The sequence below is a fragment of the Garra rufa genome, chromosome 8, assembly GCF_049309525.1.
Source record: "Garra rufa chromosome 8, GarRuf1.0, whole genome shotgun sequence".
NCBI classification, from domain to species: domain Eukaryota; kingdom Metazoa; phylum Chordata; class Actinopteri; order Cypriniformes; family Cyprinidae; genus Garra; species Garra rufa.
In genome coordinates, this window is record NC_133368.1 from 37,765,775 (window position 1) to 37,780,607 (window position 14,833).

Below are 14,833 nucleotides of genomic sequence, written 5' to 3' on the forward strand. Positions count from 1 at the left end.
CCTTCAAGGATGCTTTGAAAATAAGGCCATACAAAATCTTAAATGTCTTAAATGGTATAGCAGAAATCTTAAAAGGATAGTCCACCTGAAAATTTAAATTGTGTCATTGATTACTCAAATTTATCTCGTTCCAAACCTGTAAGACATTTATTCATCTTCGGAACACAAATGAAGATATTTTTGATAAAATCCGAGAGCTTTCTGACCCTGCATACACAGCAACAGAACTGAAATGTTCAAAGCCCAGAAAGGTATTTTCTGGTCATTGTATTCAATTTAAAAGAGACATTTCACTTACTTTTCATCTCATTTTTGAAATGCCCTGGGGAGGAATGATAATGCACAAGGCATCTTAACTTACTATTTATCCCTTTCTTCTCTCTGTCTCTTTTTCTCTCCCACAGTTAAAAGCCGAAAACCATCTCTGGGCGATCTTATCCTGAGGCACACCAACAGTCCTACAAGAGCTCGCCATGCAGCTCAGTTGGCCTTGGCCCACGTGAGAGACGGAGGGCAATCTCTGCACAGTGCTTTGTTTCGGGGTGGTGCAGCCGGCGGGGCCTCTGGCCTGGAGAAGCAGGCAGAGGCGCTTAGGGTGAAAAACGCAGTCTACTGTGCTGTTATTTTCTCAGAGTTTCTCAAAGAGCTAGCAGCGCTCGCACAGGAGCATGCCGTGGCTCTGCCCTTCCCACCTAGTCAAGGCACTGAGGAATAACACCAGTTTCCTCTAAACTTGCTTTATCCACTGTTCCTGGCACTGAGCTGTAGACTATTACATCCCTGAGATTTTTCAAACAAATACAGTCATTTTTTTCAAGGGAAAAATAATGCACTCAACGAGACAGGAGAAATCAGTTGAACATAAAGGTAAAGAGAGGTCATCTCTTGTTAATAAACTCATGTTCATAATGTAATTTTTTTTTAATTGTACAGGACCATTTATCCATTAAGCTTTAGGAAATTGTGCATATAAATCTTGTATATAGTCTATATAAAATATCTATGTGTATAATGATTTTTGTACACTCAGAGAGACTTGCATCCTTTAAGCTGGAGGAATTTGGCCGTAAACTTGCACTCCCTACGTTTCTAAGTCAGCTAAAGTAGACTCACTACACACTTCTTTTAAACTTTTATGGGTGCGCAAGTGCCATTCACATTTTTAGTCAAACGGTTATTTTGTCTTTTATAGAAATATAGGTCTGTGAGATCACACCAGGATATATCGTGAATAATCATCTGGCCTTTTTGTTTTTAAAGGACGAGATGTCAGATACTGTTTACCAATCACGTTGGGCAAATCCTCAGCATCACAGAAGGATTTGCCTCCTTATTAAGACATCTCTGTAAAAAAAAAAATCTCTAGCACACATCTTTTTGTCCAACAGAGTGATGTTAGAGCCTGTAAAGAGGTTAGAAGGTTCATTTTCCTAACCGCCGTCCCAATAAAAGCCTGACAAATTTAGCATAGATGGAAAGTTTTAGTTGTCGTTCTCGTGCAGCAGGACATTTTAAAGTTTTAGGATGAGTTTCTGGCCAGTTTAGGGAAATGCAAAATGGTACATTCATCTAGCATGTCATTACATATCCTATTTCATGTTTTTTCTTTTTGATAAGGCACTGATTTTTCTGCCCACAAAGATCTCCTCTTATACTGGATGTTAGCGTCCCTTTTGGCGTCTGACTAGGTGCTAATGTCTTAAATATTAGAGTGGTATGAGCGAAGAGAAGCTTGCCTAATATTTGCCTGTCCCTTTAAGGAGCGAGCCAAGTTATGTGAATCATAAGCCATCTTAGTGTTGAATCAAAGTGTTTTTTTTTTCTGTTCATTACTTGATTTTGCTAGTGTTATTATGGAGTGAGTGAATTCAGGCGCCACTTTTAAATTTGTTTATTGCCAAAATACTTTAGACACTTTAATTTTCATAATGGAAGTTAGGACATGCATGTGCATTTATGAGATTTGTGAGTTTTAAACAGTGAGCGTGCATGTATTTTAAAGATGTTTTTACATAGTTTTTTTTACCCCTTGCGTGTCTTAAAATCACTTAGAGAGAAAATGCTGATTTGTAATCATCCATCCAAGATCTTTTATCATGCACAAGCCATATGCGCATTACCTCAGTTTTCGGCCCATGCTTGTTTCGTTCCGTTTAAGTAATTCTGTTCAATCAGATATCATTTAGAGGCATAATTTCTGACCAGTTTATAAAAGTATGCTGAATTGCTGAAATGTCAATCCATCCATTTTTTCCCCTCATTATCCATCCATCCATTCACAAAATGTCTGCGGGGTACATAAGAGTGATGGTTCTCTGCATTTGTTAGTTGAAATCTGAAATGTTCAGCATGCAACAGGACCATGGTAGACCATGTTAGTGTCAAGAAAAAGAAGTTGTGCTTTCCCTGAAAACATGCTCTAATGTCTGTGTGGGTGAGAGATGAAATGGAAAGGATAAAGAGCAAGAGGTTGAACGATGAAACGGTACATATAAGTTAGTGTTCAGTTATCTCTATGGAGACAGCGGTTATTATACTTCCGTTCAGTTTCTAAGTTAGAAATCGAGTAGGCTTATACAATTGATGTGTGTCGTAAGATACCAATGCACAAGAAACGCCCATCATTTTTATGACGTGATTATATGCCTGATGTGGTGCAGATAGCATGTTTTTCTTTTTATACATACTTGTTTGATATGATTTTGAAAAATCAGGAGCTCATTGATTGTGTATGCTTGTTGTTGAAAAGTGTTTGTTTGATCAATATACGTTGCACAATTTTTAAGTTGATTTGGTTTTCTCTCTTTTCACTGTCCATTTGTTTGAATGAAACGTTGATGTTGACAAGGACTTCTGCGGCTTGTTATCTATGCAAACTGGTTACTGTGTTTGAGTAAGCAAAGATGGTTAAACTTTTGGGGACGAACACAAACTAAATTTGCAATCTGGAACCCCACTCTTCAATAATTAACGTATCCCTTATCGATTCAATAATCTACTGGACTGTATGGAAACTCATGCAAAATGATGAATGTTATCAAGATATTTTTCTATATATAAATGACGAAGGAAAGTGGAACTGAATGGAGATTTAAATCAACGATAAAACCTTCGAAGGCAAACACTAAAAGGGAATGTTTTTGTTAATTTATAAATGTTCTGGCAATACCTTTGGCTTCTTTGTCTTTATTTCTCAGTAGGATGTGGTTGATTGCAAATTCATTAGACATAATGATTAAAAAATGCATATGAAATGTAAACAGAAAGATCACGTCCTGAATACACAGTTTAGACTTTCTCTGATCTGTTGCTTGGACTTAGATGAACCAGGTCTTTAAAAATAAAAGACGCTGACTGTGTTTTGATTTGTGCGTAGACTCCTTTTAAGCTGCAGATTAGATGACACCTTAAATACTGGCTTGTCAGAAAAATGACCTAGTTTACTCTGACTGAGCCATTTTGCTCATCATTGAGATTCTCGTCCTCTCTCTTTCTATCATCTCTTACTCATTTTCTGATAGCAGTCTTCACTGGAGAAAGGATCTGAGAACGACTTCACGTCTGTTAAACGCACAATATGTATGATTTTGTATTAAAATATCCAAAAACCACTACAACAGTGTTATATATTTTGCTTACTTGTGTACTTTATCCCAAATGTTTCCACGAATGTTTAAATCTAGAGAAATAAGCTATTTTAACAATCGAGGGTTTGCACTTACGCGGCCATACTGTAGATATAATACTACAGTACTGCGGCCAAACAACAGCATGGATTGCATGGTTAATGTACTACTAAATAGGTTGTTCTGATTAATTATGTTGTGTAAACATGGAAAAAAACATGTGGAAGCTGCTAAATCATATAGAGAAGGACTTAATAAGCAATAAAAGGGCACAATAGTTTGACAAACCGAAGTTAATAGGTGGTAAAGATGTGTACGTGTGCGCAGAGATGCGCAGTATTAATGAAGATATTCGCCTAATATTTCACAAACCTGACTGGAAAGTCTCCTGTAAAAAATGTTATCTAAAACTAATCGTTGATCAAAATTACATATTTAAATGTTTCTGACTGTAAAAAAATAATTTTCTCATGCCTTAATACAGCTTGAATATAACTCTACCCCCTTGCCTCATTTACTATACGCGGATCTATGAATATGTCAATTAGCCCCGCCTCCACTCAGCCTCCTGGTCTGTCCACTAACTGAACTTAACTGTAGTAAACGCGATATGATGGCGATACACGGATAGTGACTGATAAAACTATGTTTTTACTAGCGGACAACTACAGTGGATACTGTAACATTCCTTAAAGTTACTTACTTGATGATGTTGTGTCCTCAAAATGCCTTGAAGGCTCGAATGCAACCTTGATAGTGATTCCAGTTCGCGCCCGCGGGCATATGCGTCTGAAGTGCAGACGTCAATGCGGGAGAGGTGCTTCTGACTCCGGGCAACTTTTACACTGTTGCCGCGGGTTATTATTCAAGGTAACGGTTAGTGGTTTTCGCTCTATTTAAGTTTTGGTTTTGTGCTGGTAATCCTGTTCGTATATTTTGCAGTTTCAAACTGCATTTCTGGGAAAGCCTTTGGGAAAAGACAGTTTTAAAGAGAAAATACTAAACAATGGTGTTGATTATTGGATTGGTACATGGTTTGTCTAAAAGCATATTAAAAACACCACATAGACAACATAAAGAACTTAATTTTCACTACAGGGGGACTTTCTGCATTTTTAGCAGCAGTAATAAGCAAAATATGCAAGTTCCGTCTAGTTCAGTGGCAATACGTTCAGTGTCGCCAATATGGTCGATTGATGATGATAATAATAAAGGTTTATTGAGCACCAAATCAGCATATTAGAACGATTTCTGAAAGATCATGAATTAAATAGGTTCTCATTCAAAGATGTGGAAAACTGAATGGCCTTGATCTGAATGAAACATTTGAACCATCACGCCTTCACAACTCACATTTGCAGTTTCATACTTACTGGAATGACTGGAGGGAGGTAGATTATTACTTCACCCTTTACACATACAATCCAGTGAGGTGCAATCACCCCCTTTAATTAAATTGTATTAGATGTGATCAAAGTCATATGATTTGCCACTTCAGGTAGTTTGTAATCGAGCCAATTAATTCAGAAATGTTAATTACATACTTCTCAATAGTTGAGATGGCCATTATTCATGTATGAACTTGATTTGGCCACGGTTCATTCGCTATTATTTCATGTTGAATTATGTTATTGTGAAGGTAAACCTATGAACCCTAACTTTGAATAATAAGAGATTTCTGCAATCTTCGGCCTTCTGAGATGCCATAGATATTTACATGAAGCCATTTTATTTTAGCAACCCCTATACACCTTTTTCTTCAATGCGGAAGTATGCCTATGGACGAGACTTCTGGTTCATCATCCGCTATAGGGAAATAATGAGAAGAATAACAACATGCAGTAAACGGTAAAACTTTGCACTACAAACTGAATATTAAGATAATACATTATAATAATATGGTAACTTGCAATATCAAGCAGCAAAACAAGCTGTTTTGCACAGCTAAAAATAGCTGGACATAGATGAGGCCAGAAGCCTGACCCATAAAATTTACAAATGGTCGCACCCACGCTTTCAGGAAGAAAAGGGTGGATAAAAGCAACCAGTTCCTTCTATATAGAGTTGTACAGTGTCTGGGCTTATCATATGTCTTGATTAGTTAAATGCACTTCAAAGATGAACAGTCTAAAGAGCACACTTTGATATAGCTACAGCCAATGTCTGTGTTATGCAGAGTCCTCAAACTCCCACATGATTGCCATCTTGCTGATTAGACATGTGACTCATGGAGCTGCTTATCCAATAGCTGAGCTTTCTTTTCTCATAATGTCAGATCAGCCTGTTCTGTCAGTCAGTTAGCTGAATGCATTTGCATTTTCCAGGTTTGCAAGTGCTCGTTTGTTATTTTGTTTTAAATGCAAATAAATTCATAATTAAATAGTTTTTAAAGTTAATCAGATATAAAAGAGTAAAAAAAATGTAACTTAAAAACTTAATAAGTTGCATATGAGATTATTACTGCATGGTGTCTATGTTTGAATTAATTGCAGAAAAATATAATATAGAAAAATAGAGCAATTTCAATACAGTGCTTGATTTGCACTGTATGTGTCATCTTTTTTTTCTGTAAGAGTGGACACAGCCATTTGTAAATTTGATGTCTGGCTTCCGGTGTTATTTATAGATGTACCAAACATCTCGTTTTGCCCCTTGATGTTGCAAACTGGTGTGTCTTACCATATTATTTGAATGTTTTATCTTAATTATGAACACGTTTGTAGAGCAAAAAGTTTTTCCGTTTACTGCACTTTGTTATTATTCTCATCATTTCCCAAACTTTACCGCTGCTAATAAAGCGGAAGACGGTCGCAGAAAAAAACGGTTTACTTTCGAGTTGAAAGATGAGGTGGATAAGGTGCTCTGAACAAAGGCCAATCAAATTCCATCCAGGTCCTGAAATTCTTTTCATTTCAGGATGTGACAAAAACATAACTTTAAATTTGGAACATGGTTTTAATTTTCCTATTTAAAATAATTCTTGATGAAACTGTGTTTCAGGTCAGCTCATATAATCTCAGACACCAAGGTTACTGCTAATTAACTAAATTAGTTCTGTAGTGTTTCCTAGCAACAGTGGGACAACTAGCAAAAAAAAAGCTTGTGAGAGAGGAGGGCAGTGACAGAGGAGCAGGTGACAGCCACAGGTAAGTCTTTAAACTTCAGTTTAATTTGTATAATTAAAGACCAAATATTTTTTTGATTAGTAGTGTACAGTCAAATATCAATTTTATTTCTGGTTAGTTTTGTTAAACAATGCTTTTGAAATACACTGTTAGTTTTGTTTTAGTTTTGACAAATAAAATGAAAGAAATAGAGTGTTTTAAATAGTTTACAATAGTTTTAAAAGCAGTGTCATTATGAATTAGCCTACTTGAGTTACATAAATATGACCCTGGACCACAAAACCAGTCATAAGAGTCAATTTTTTGACATTGAGTACATGAATAAATAAGCTTTCCATTAGGATAGGACAATATTTGTCTGAGATACAACTATTTAAAAATCTGGAATCTGATCTGAAATCAAAATACTGAGAAAATCACCTTTAAAGTTGTCCAAATGAAGTTCTTAGCAATGTTACTAATCAAAAAATAAGTTTTGATATATTTACGGTAGGAACTTTATCTCCATGGAACATGATCTTTACTTAATATCTTAATGATTTTTGGCATAACATTGATAATTTTGATGGCTATTGTTATAAATATACCCATGCTACTGATGACTGGTTTTGTGGTCCAGAGTCACATATATGGTTAGAAATAAGTAGTTGACAGTTATTCATAATATCTGGCACTGCCAGTTTGCAGTTTGTTTAGTAGAGTGAAATTTATGTCTAATTGCTTTTGCATGAAGATATAGAATTAGTTTATATAACTGTTTATTCCACACTAAAAATAGTTAATTGCTTTTGTTCACTGTCCTTCTTGTGCAAAACCAATACGCAGAGTTCATCTGCAGCAGCCCCTCATAGATAATGTAAGAAGTAATCTGAGAAGACACCTACAGAAAAGACACAGGAGAACACACAAACACATGCACCGTATCAGATGACTTTGCATGTGCTGTTACAATTATGCAAAGGACTGTTCAGTGTTCACATTTCCACTGAAATGCAATGGTTTAATCTCAAGTTTTCTAAATTAACATATAAAAGACGTTAAGTTTACCCAGACTGTGGAAAAGACAACATTGGCATTCCTTTCACAAAGATTTATAAATCTTCTTAGACTGAATCTTCTTTTTAAACTACACAGAGAGAAAACGTTGCTGATTTGGCATATAGAGTGACTGGGGACAGTCCCTTATGTCATTATTTTAGGTATTCTCCTGCTTGGAATGTCTTGCTGACATCTATATTTCTACCTTGTCCCTCCTCTCTTTTAAAATGTTGTCTCTCGAACAGAACCAATCAGGACTAGTGCTGTAAAATAGCATTACATATTGTATGAATACCTGAATGGGAAGAATGGGAAATATTACTGTATTACACAAGGGGAATCGTTGTATATTGCCATTTATCTCACAGATCGAATCTGAGAGCAGCTGCATTATGTTTATCATGCATCTCAAGTATGCACTGCTATCAAACGGTATATTCACAGCATGAATATTCATGTCCTCTGATAATAACCTAATTTTCTTTACTTGCAGTATCTCTTCCTCCCACTACACATGCACACTTTGGACTCGAATGCTTTAAAGCTCATCATGAATTAAGTATTAGAGCGTTGTGCTGATGTGTAGCCTGATGTCACACTGGGCCTGAAGAGCTGAGATAGAAGGCTGCAGAGTGAGAATACAAGTGAGCAAGTGCACTTCTCAGTTTTGTGATGACATTTTTTTTCTTTTTAGTCTGTCTTTTGCCTCCCACATATATGCTGTCCTCCTTCGTTCACTGCCTGCCTGCCTGAATTTGAAATGCTAATAATCTCCTCAGTGCTAGAAATATTCTGACTCTCTTTCTTCTATCTGTCTGTCCCTCTCCTTTGCTCACATTTGTCTGTCTGCCACACTTTCTCTGTGTGTTTTCCAGTAGTCTATCTCTAGCCATTCCTTGGTTCCCTCGATTCATCAGTTCTGTCAAGAGTTTCTCGTCTTTCCATCTGTCAGTCAAGGACAGAGTTTGAGATGCGGTATTTGCAACTCTTAAATATGTAAAGTAATGAAAGAAAAGTAATAATAAAAGGCAAATAAATAATCAGTAGCACAATAATAGAAATGTTCTATATATAGTTGATGCATCTGTAATATAAAGGCAGTCAGAAAAGAGCATCGTTTGTTCTCTGGTCTTGTTTTACTGTTTGCCCTCTCAAATGTGCACAGCAACTGTTCCACAAGACACCAAACCATATCAAATTCCCGAAATAAGCCACTTAAGGTTTCCTACTTTCAGTCAGTACAACAGCCGGAAACAATGGGTTGAGTGTTGTGTTGTTATCTCCAAGAAACATCTTAGCTATGACAATAAAAACGGGTAAGATGAAGCAACTTTTTCAAAAATTTCACTTATAAGGCATTTTGTTCATTTGTTTTTTTTTTATTTACTTGTTTATTCTAATATTTCTGAAGATATAATATTCCTGCACTACTGTCACCTTTCTAGTTATTTCAAAATTGATTGCACATTATTGCTATCCACCTTATTTCTCCTTTAAGAAGAGCAGGAATGGCCATTTGTACATTTTAGGTGCGAGGCTTCCGGTCTCATCCACTTCCAGCTATAGCTGTTTTAGCTGAGTGGGTTTTTTTACACTACTAGAGAATTTTTAATCAAAGTATATTACAAACTTTTTATTAGGACCCTAAAGCATCATATTAACTTGTGGAAAATGGGCATCCAATGACCCCTTTAAAAAAATATTTAGCTGTTTTAAATATTAATAATAATAATACATTTTTCTTGAACAGCAAATCAGCATATTAGAATGATTTCTGAAGGATCGTGTGATGCTGAAGACGTCACTTTTAGTTTTGATCACAAAAATAAATAACATTTTAAAATATATTCAATAGAAAGCAGTTATTTTAAATAGTAAAAATATTTCAAAGTTTTAGTTTTTGCTGTACTCTGAATCAATTAAATGCAGGCTTGGTGAGCAGAAGAGACTTCTTTAAAAAAAACATAAAAAATCTTACTATTCAAAAACTTCTGACTGGTAGTGTATATGTTATGCTAATTATAATACTATAATACATGAGTTTACTCTGCATTACAATTTTTTAATTGTTGTATTTATTTTTACTGTGGTATCTTTTTGTTGTCATAGCTGCTGTAGTCATGACTGTGGTTGCCATAGGTTGCAGCAAAGCAACTACATATATTTTTTCTTAAATTGTAAAGAGAGTATTGATGATGCATGGATGCTTGACAAGAAAAGCGCATTATGGTGTCACAGAAGTAGGTCTTTGCATTTTATTTTTCACTTAGAGACTCAAATATGACAAGAATACTTAATGCTGTATAAATTAGTAATAATGGTGCCACATACTGTAAAGGTCAGTTTCAAAAGAGTTCCGTAGACATGCTTCATAAAATGTTGGATCATGTGTCCCAGCACGTTGACTGCAGGCTTGATTTCTTATCTACTTTTTCCCTTGAAATCTTTTTGAATTATTGGCTAATTTAAGTATTTGTAAAGCTGATGTGAAACCTGTTTGACAGTAACATTAATAAAATGAGAGTGTAGCAAAATGAAGATTAAAACTTTCACCGAAGAGAAGATCTGATAAGTTTTCATAACATGTTTGCTTTGTGCTTTAATGTCATATTATGAATATATTAGACACATTCAATTAAATTAATGTGTTTTCCATGGTATTCTTTGCCTTAATTTGCTCTAATGCCATAGTACAAAAGCCAAATTAGTGCAACTTATTTTTCTAACAGCCTCAGTATTAATCCCTCTTTCTCTTTACCTCTACTAACAGGTTCAAAATAGGCCCTGATATAAGCGTCGTCAAATAGTCTCTACAAATTCTCTGCAAAGATGTCTGCTGGATCTTCAGTGAGCAACAAAACTTCTCCGAGCACATCTCCACAGCCACCTCTAAGCCCTTCAGTGCAGTCAGACATAGAAGGTCATGAGGACCCAAAGCCTACTCCGGTAGCCTCTTCATTTTCTTTACCATGTTGGGCTACCCAGGCCCTATGTGATTTAGCAAGATGTGAAACCGACCTCAGGCGACTGCGGGAGCAACAAGTGACTGAAGCACAGACAGTTGGTCGAGGCGTAGATCGTGCACTGCTTGGAGCACAAAGGGAGGAGCGCCGTCTACTGGAAAGGGTAGAACAGGATCACCGGGACCTACAGCTTAGATTGGAACAGGTGCAGAGGGACAATGGAGCAGCTGTAAGGGTTGGACAAAGACTGGTTGACCAGCGGTTATATAAAGTCATTAAACTTCGAGAGCTAATAAAGAAATGTGGTGGAGGTGATCGAGAGGGGGATCTGAAGAAGGACCAGCTTCTTAAGGGTGTTTCAGAACTAGTCCATCCTTGGGAGGTCTCACTTACACTCAAACGTGTATCTTTTAAACCAAGTGCCCAACCAAACGCTGTAACCTTTGGTGATATGAAAATACAAGATCACAATGTCCATTTCCCTGTTGGAGGCTGTGGGCAGCAGGGGCAACTGTGTCCCCTCCATGCTAATGAAGCACATGGTGGTGCTCATGTCAGCGGAGAGGGCCAAAGCACACCCGATGGAGCAAGTCCTGGACAAAACCAAGTCCTCTCTCCAGGGCCTAATCCAAGGCACTCATCTGCTAGCAATGGGAACTTGAGGGTTGTCCGGAAGCTCCGTTTGTCAGCCCGAAGTGATGAAGAATCAGGGGAAGAGGTGAAACGTCAATCCCCGCAAATGCGTCACCGATCCTCAAAACAAGTCCCATGTGAACGTGATTCATCACAGGAGGATGAATGTGAATCTCCTTCATCTGAATGCAAAGGAGATGAACTCTTTTTGGCTGTGCCATCACTTAGTCACGCTGAGTCAGAGGGTGAGGACTTTGCCCGTGTACAAAATGGACCAATCACACAGTTTGCAAGAAGGCAACGGGAACTCTCTCCATCTCCAGAACAAGGTCACCAAGAACAAGGTGGCTGGTTCTTGCATCAGCTTGACCATAAAAATCATGCCAGACGGACCGGATCTTCCTCACCACAGAGCCCCAGAGAGATCCTCTCTAGTCAAGGCAACAGCAACCACTTCCTTCGTGGAAGGTCTTGTTCTCAGTTAAGTGCATGCTCAGACGACCACCCACAAAACCGTGCACCATCCCCAGCAGACAGCGTAGATTCTGGGTACACTTTTATTGTCAGCTCCCCCAGAGATTTTACTAACTCCTTGCGTCCCACTGCTCGTCTCTCCAGATCGGCTGCTGACCTTTCCTACTGCAACAGACCCCTCAGTGAAAGCAGAACACACCAGTCAAGCATGTGGACTGTAACTAAGAGCCATATGTCCTCCAGACAAAGTGAGGTATCACGCACTAAATCCTGTCCCAGTCATGGTAACTTCTCTCAGAAGAACACCCAAAAACATGCTACTTGTTCCACTGGAGTGTCTCGTTCGCTCTCTATGTCTGTTATCGATAACTCATCTCAGAAAAGACTGAACCATTTCACATCAGGACGCCAGAATTCTCTAAACGAGAACAGACTGCGTGGAGAGAGGAGCGAGCCAGCCCTTCTAGAGTTAGAGGAGGATGCCGAATCATTGGCACCGGAGGAGGTGCGTCTTGTCCGGCAGTTTGGTAAACAAGGCTCAGGACGTGCTGATCTTACTCTGCCCAGTGGTGTCCACGCAACACCACAAGGTCAACTGTTCCTTGTGGATTGTGGGAATGCTCGTGTCCAGGTAACTGATGCCCATGGCAATGTCCTACAACAAGTGACTTCTCCAAGTAATGACTTGGGAGGCTCCTCGCGGCGTTGTCGCAATTATTTTGATGTGGCTGTTAATGCCAAGGGACTGATTGCTCTGAGTTGTGCGGCTGAAAGGGCTCTACTAATCCTTAGTCGACATGGGCGTCTCCTCCAAACATTCGGAGGTGGACCCTACATTGCAGGAGTACCTCGAGATGAGCTGGAAGCACCGAGGGGAGTGACAGTAACCCAAAAAGATGAATTCCTAGTTGCAGATATACGAAAGGGTACTCTTACAGCGCTAAAACTTGAACCTAAAACCGGTTCCAGATTGGAGCGCACTGTGGTGACCGGTTTCCACAGGCCTTATCTGGTTGCAGCATGCCTACACTCTGGTCTGGTTGCAGTATCCGAACGAGGCAGTGAAATAGGCCAGGAGCCTTGTGTGAAGATTTTAGGACCAGGATGGGACACGCTAAGAATACTGGGTGTGTGTTCTAGCTTAGGGCCTGTACTCTCCTGTCCCTGGGGCCTCTGCATTGATAAAGATGGGTCTGTTGTGGTGGCAGACTGGGGAGAAAAACATCGGGTGATTGTGTATCCTTCTGAAGGGACAGGACACGTGATTGTTTCTGAGGGACTGAGCAGCCCTCGTGGACTGGCACTTTTACCTAATGATCTCCTAGTTGTGTCAGACAGCATGCACCACTGCATTAAGATTTTTCAGTACAAATGATGAGTTACCACATAGGTCAAAAATTAATAGAAAAATGGCAAATAGATAGTTCATCCAAAAAATGCAAAAATACAGACTTTATTCAACAATTTCTTGTCTTCCATGTCAGTCTTTGTCATGTCAGTATGGTGCTGCTGGTATTATGGTACACCTGTATGTGCGGCAGAGAATGACACGGAAGAAAAAAATTGTTGGATAAAGCTGTTATTTTTGTTTCCTGCACAAAAAATGTATTCTCGATGCTTCTTAAAATTAAGGTTGAAATACTGATGTCACATTGACTATTTTAACAATGTCCTAACTACCTTTCTGGGCCTTCAACATGGTAGTTGTGTGCTGTCTATGCAGGACCAGAAAACTCTCGGATTTAATCAAAAATATCTTAATTTGTGTTCAGAAGATGAAAAAAAGGTGCTATGGTTAGAACGACAATAAGATAAATAATTACTCACAGAATTTTCATCTTTGGGTGAATTATTCATTTAATTTACTATTTGCTGCCAGTGCAGAAACATATCGTATGGTCTCTATAGAAATGGCTGACAACCTACAATAGGCAAGAAGAGTGGTAGAGATGAGTATTATTTAGTTGTTTATTTAAAAAACGTTGAAATCCCTCAAATATACATGCCAAATAACCACAAATTTAATCCTCACAGTCTTTTATTTACCCATCAGTATGCACTTGTGCAACCCATGATATTGAGGCACAGGTCAGTTTGGATGTAATCCAAGTAATATTTTGTGTGGTGGAGGATATATATATAAGAGTGTGTGTAAGTGTGTACGTGTGTGTGTATATATAACTTCTCAAAACACTACATAGTCACAAAATGGCTTGGAAAATTGTATTTAGTTTTTATAGGCAATTCAGACTGAATGCAGTAGATTGACTAACCTAGGAGTTTGTGTGCTGTGCCTTGACATTTGTTTTAAATCCCTGGTGATTTTTTTCTTTCTACTGCACTCTTGACTTTGTGATTACACTATGCTATTGATACTGAAGAACATTGCCAGCAGGAGGCAGTAATGATACATGAACATGTTAATGCATTAAAGCTTTGGAAAGGGTCTTTCATTAGTGAACATAAGAATTAGTTAAAAAACTAAATAAAACAATTAATAACACTAATGCATATAATGGACTCCATATAAGCATGTAGAGCTCCTGTTCACTGAAAAAAAAAAAAATCTTAAAGGATGATTTGATGTATGTATATATATATATATATATATATATATATATATATATATATATATATATATATATTACATGTTACGCTTTCTAAAATATATAAATTTATATGTGTAAATGCCTTTGATCTTAAAATATAACATTAAATACACTTCTCTATTTGAGCACTTCTGTTCTTCATTAATATACTTGGCCCTCGAATAGCAACAGGAATGTAACTCATGAATGTGAAATATTCTTGTTATGACTGTGAAATTTTAAAAAGGTAACCAGAACCAGAGGAATCTTTTGAATAATTCTGGAATTTTTCCTGCTAGTTCTAGAATCCTCAGAGTTCTGTAATGACTCGCTGCATGAGTGAGAGTCTCTCAAAGCTCAACAGGGAATTTGTTGACTAACAAACA

At 37.7% G+C, this 14,833-nt stretch overlaps 1 protein-coding gene across 1 annotated transcript in view; it reads left to right on the forward strand.

The window, feature by feature from the left end:
* Positions 1 to 3,359, forward strand: part of fhip1b (FHF complex subunit HOOK interacting protein 1B) — a 31,340-nt gene extending 27,981 nt beyond the window's left edge. Inside the window, exon 13 of the mRNA XM_073845345.1 lies at positions 405 to 3,359. Coding sequence (XP_073701446.1) covers positions 405 to 715 — 311 coding nt within the window. The 3' untranslated portion in view covers positions 716 to 3,359. The remainder of the gene's footprint in view (positions 1 to 404) is intronic.
* The last annotated feature ends 11,474 nt before the right edge of the window (positions 3,360 to 14,833 follow it).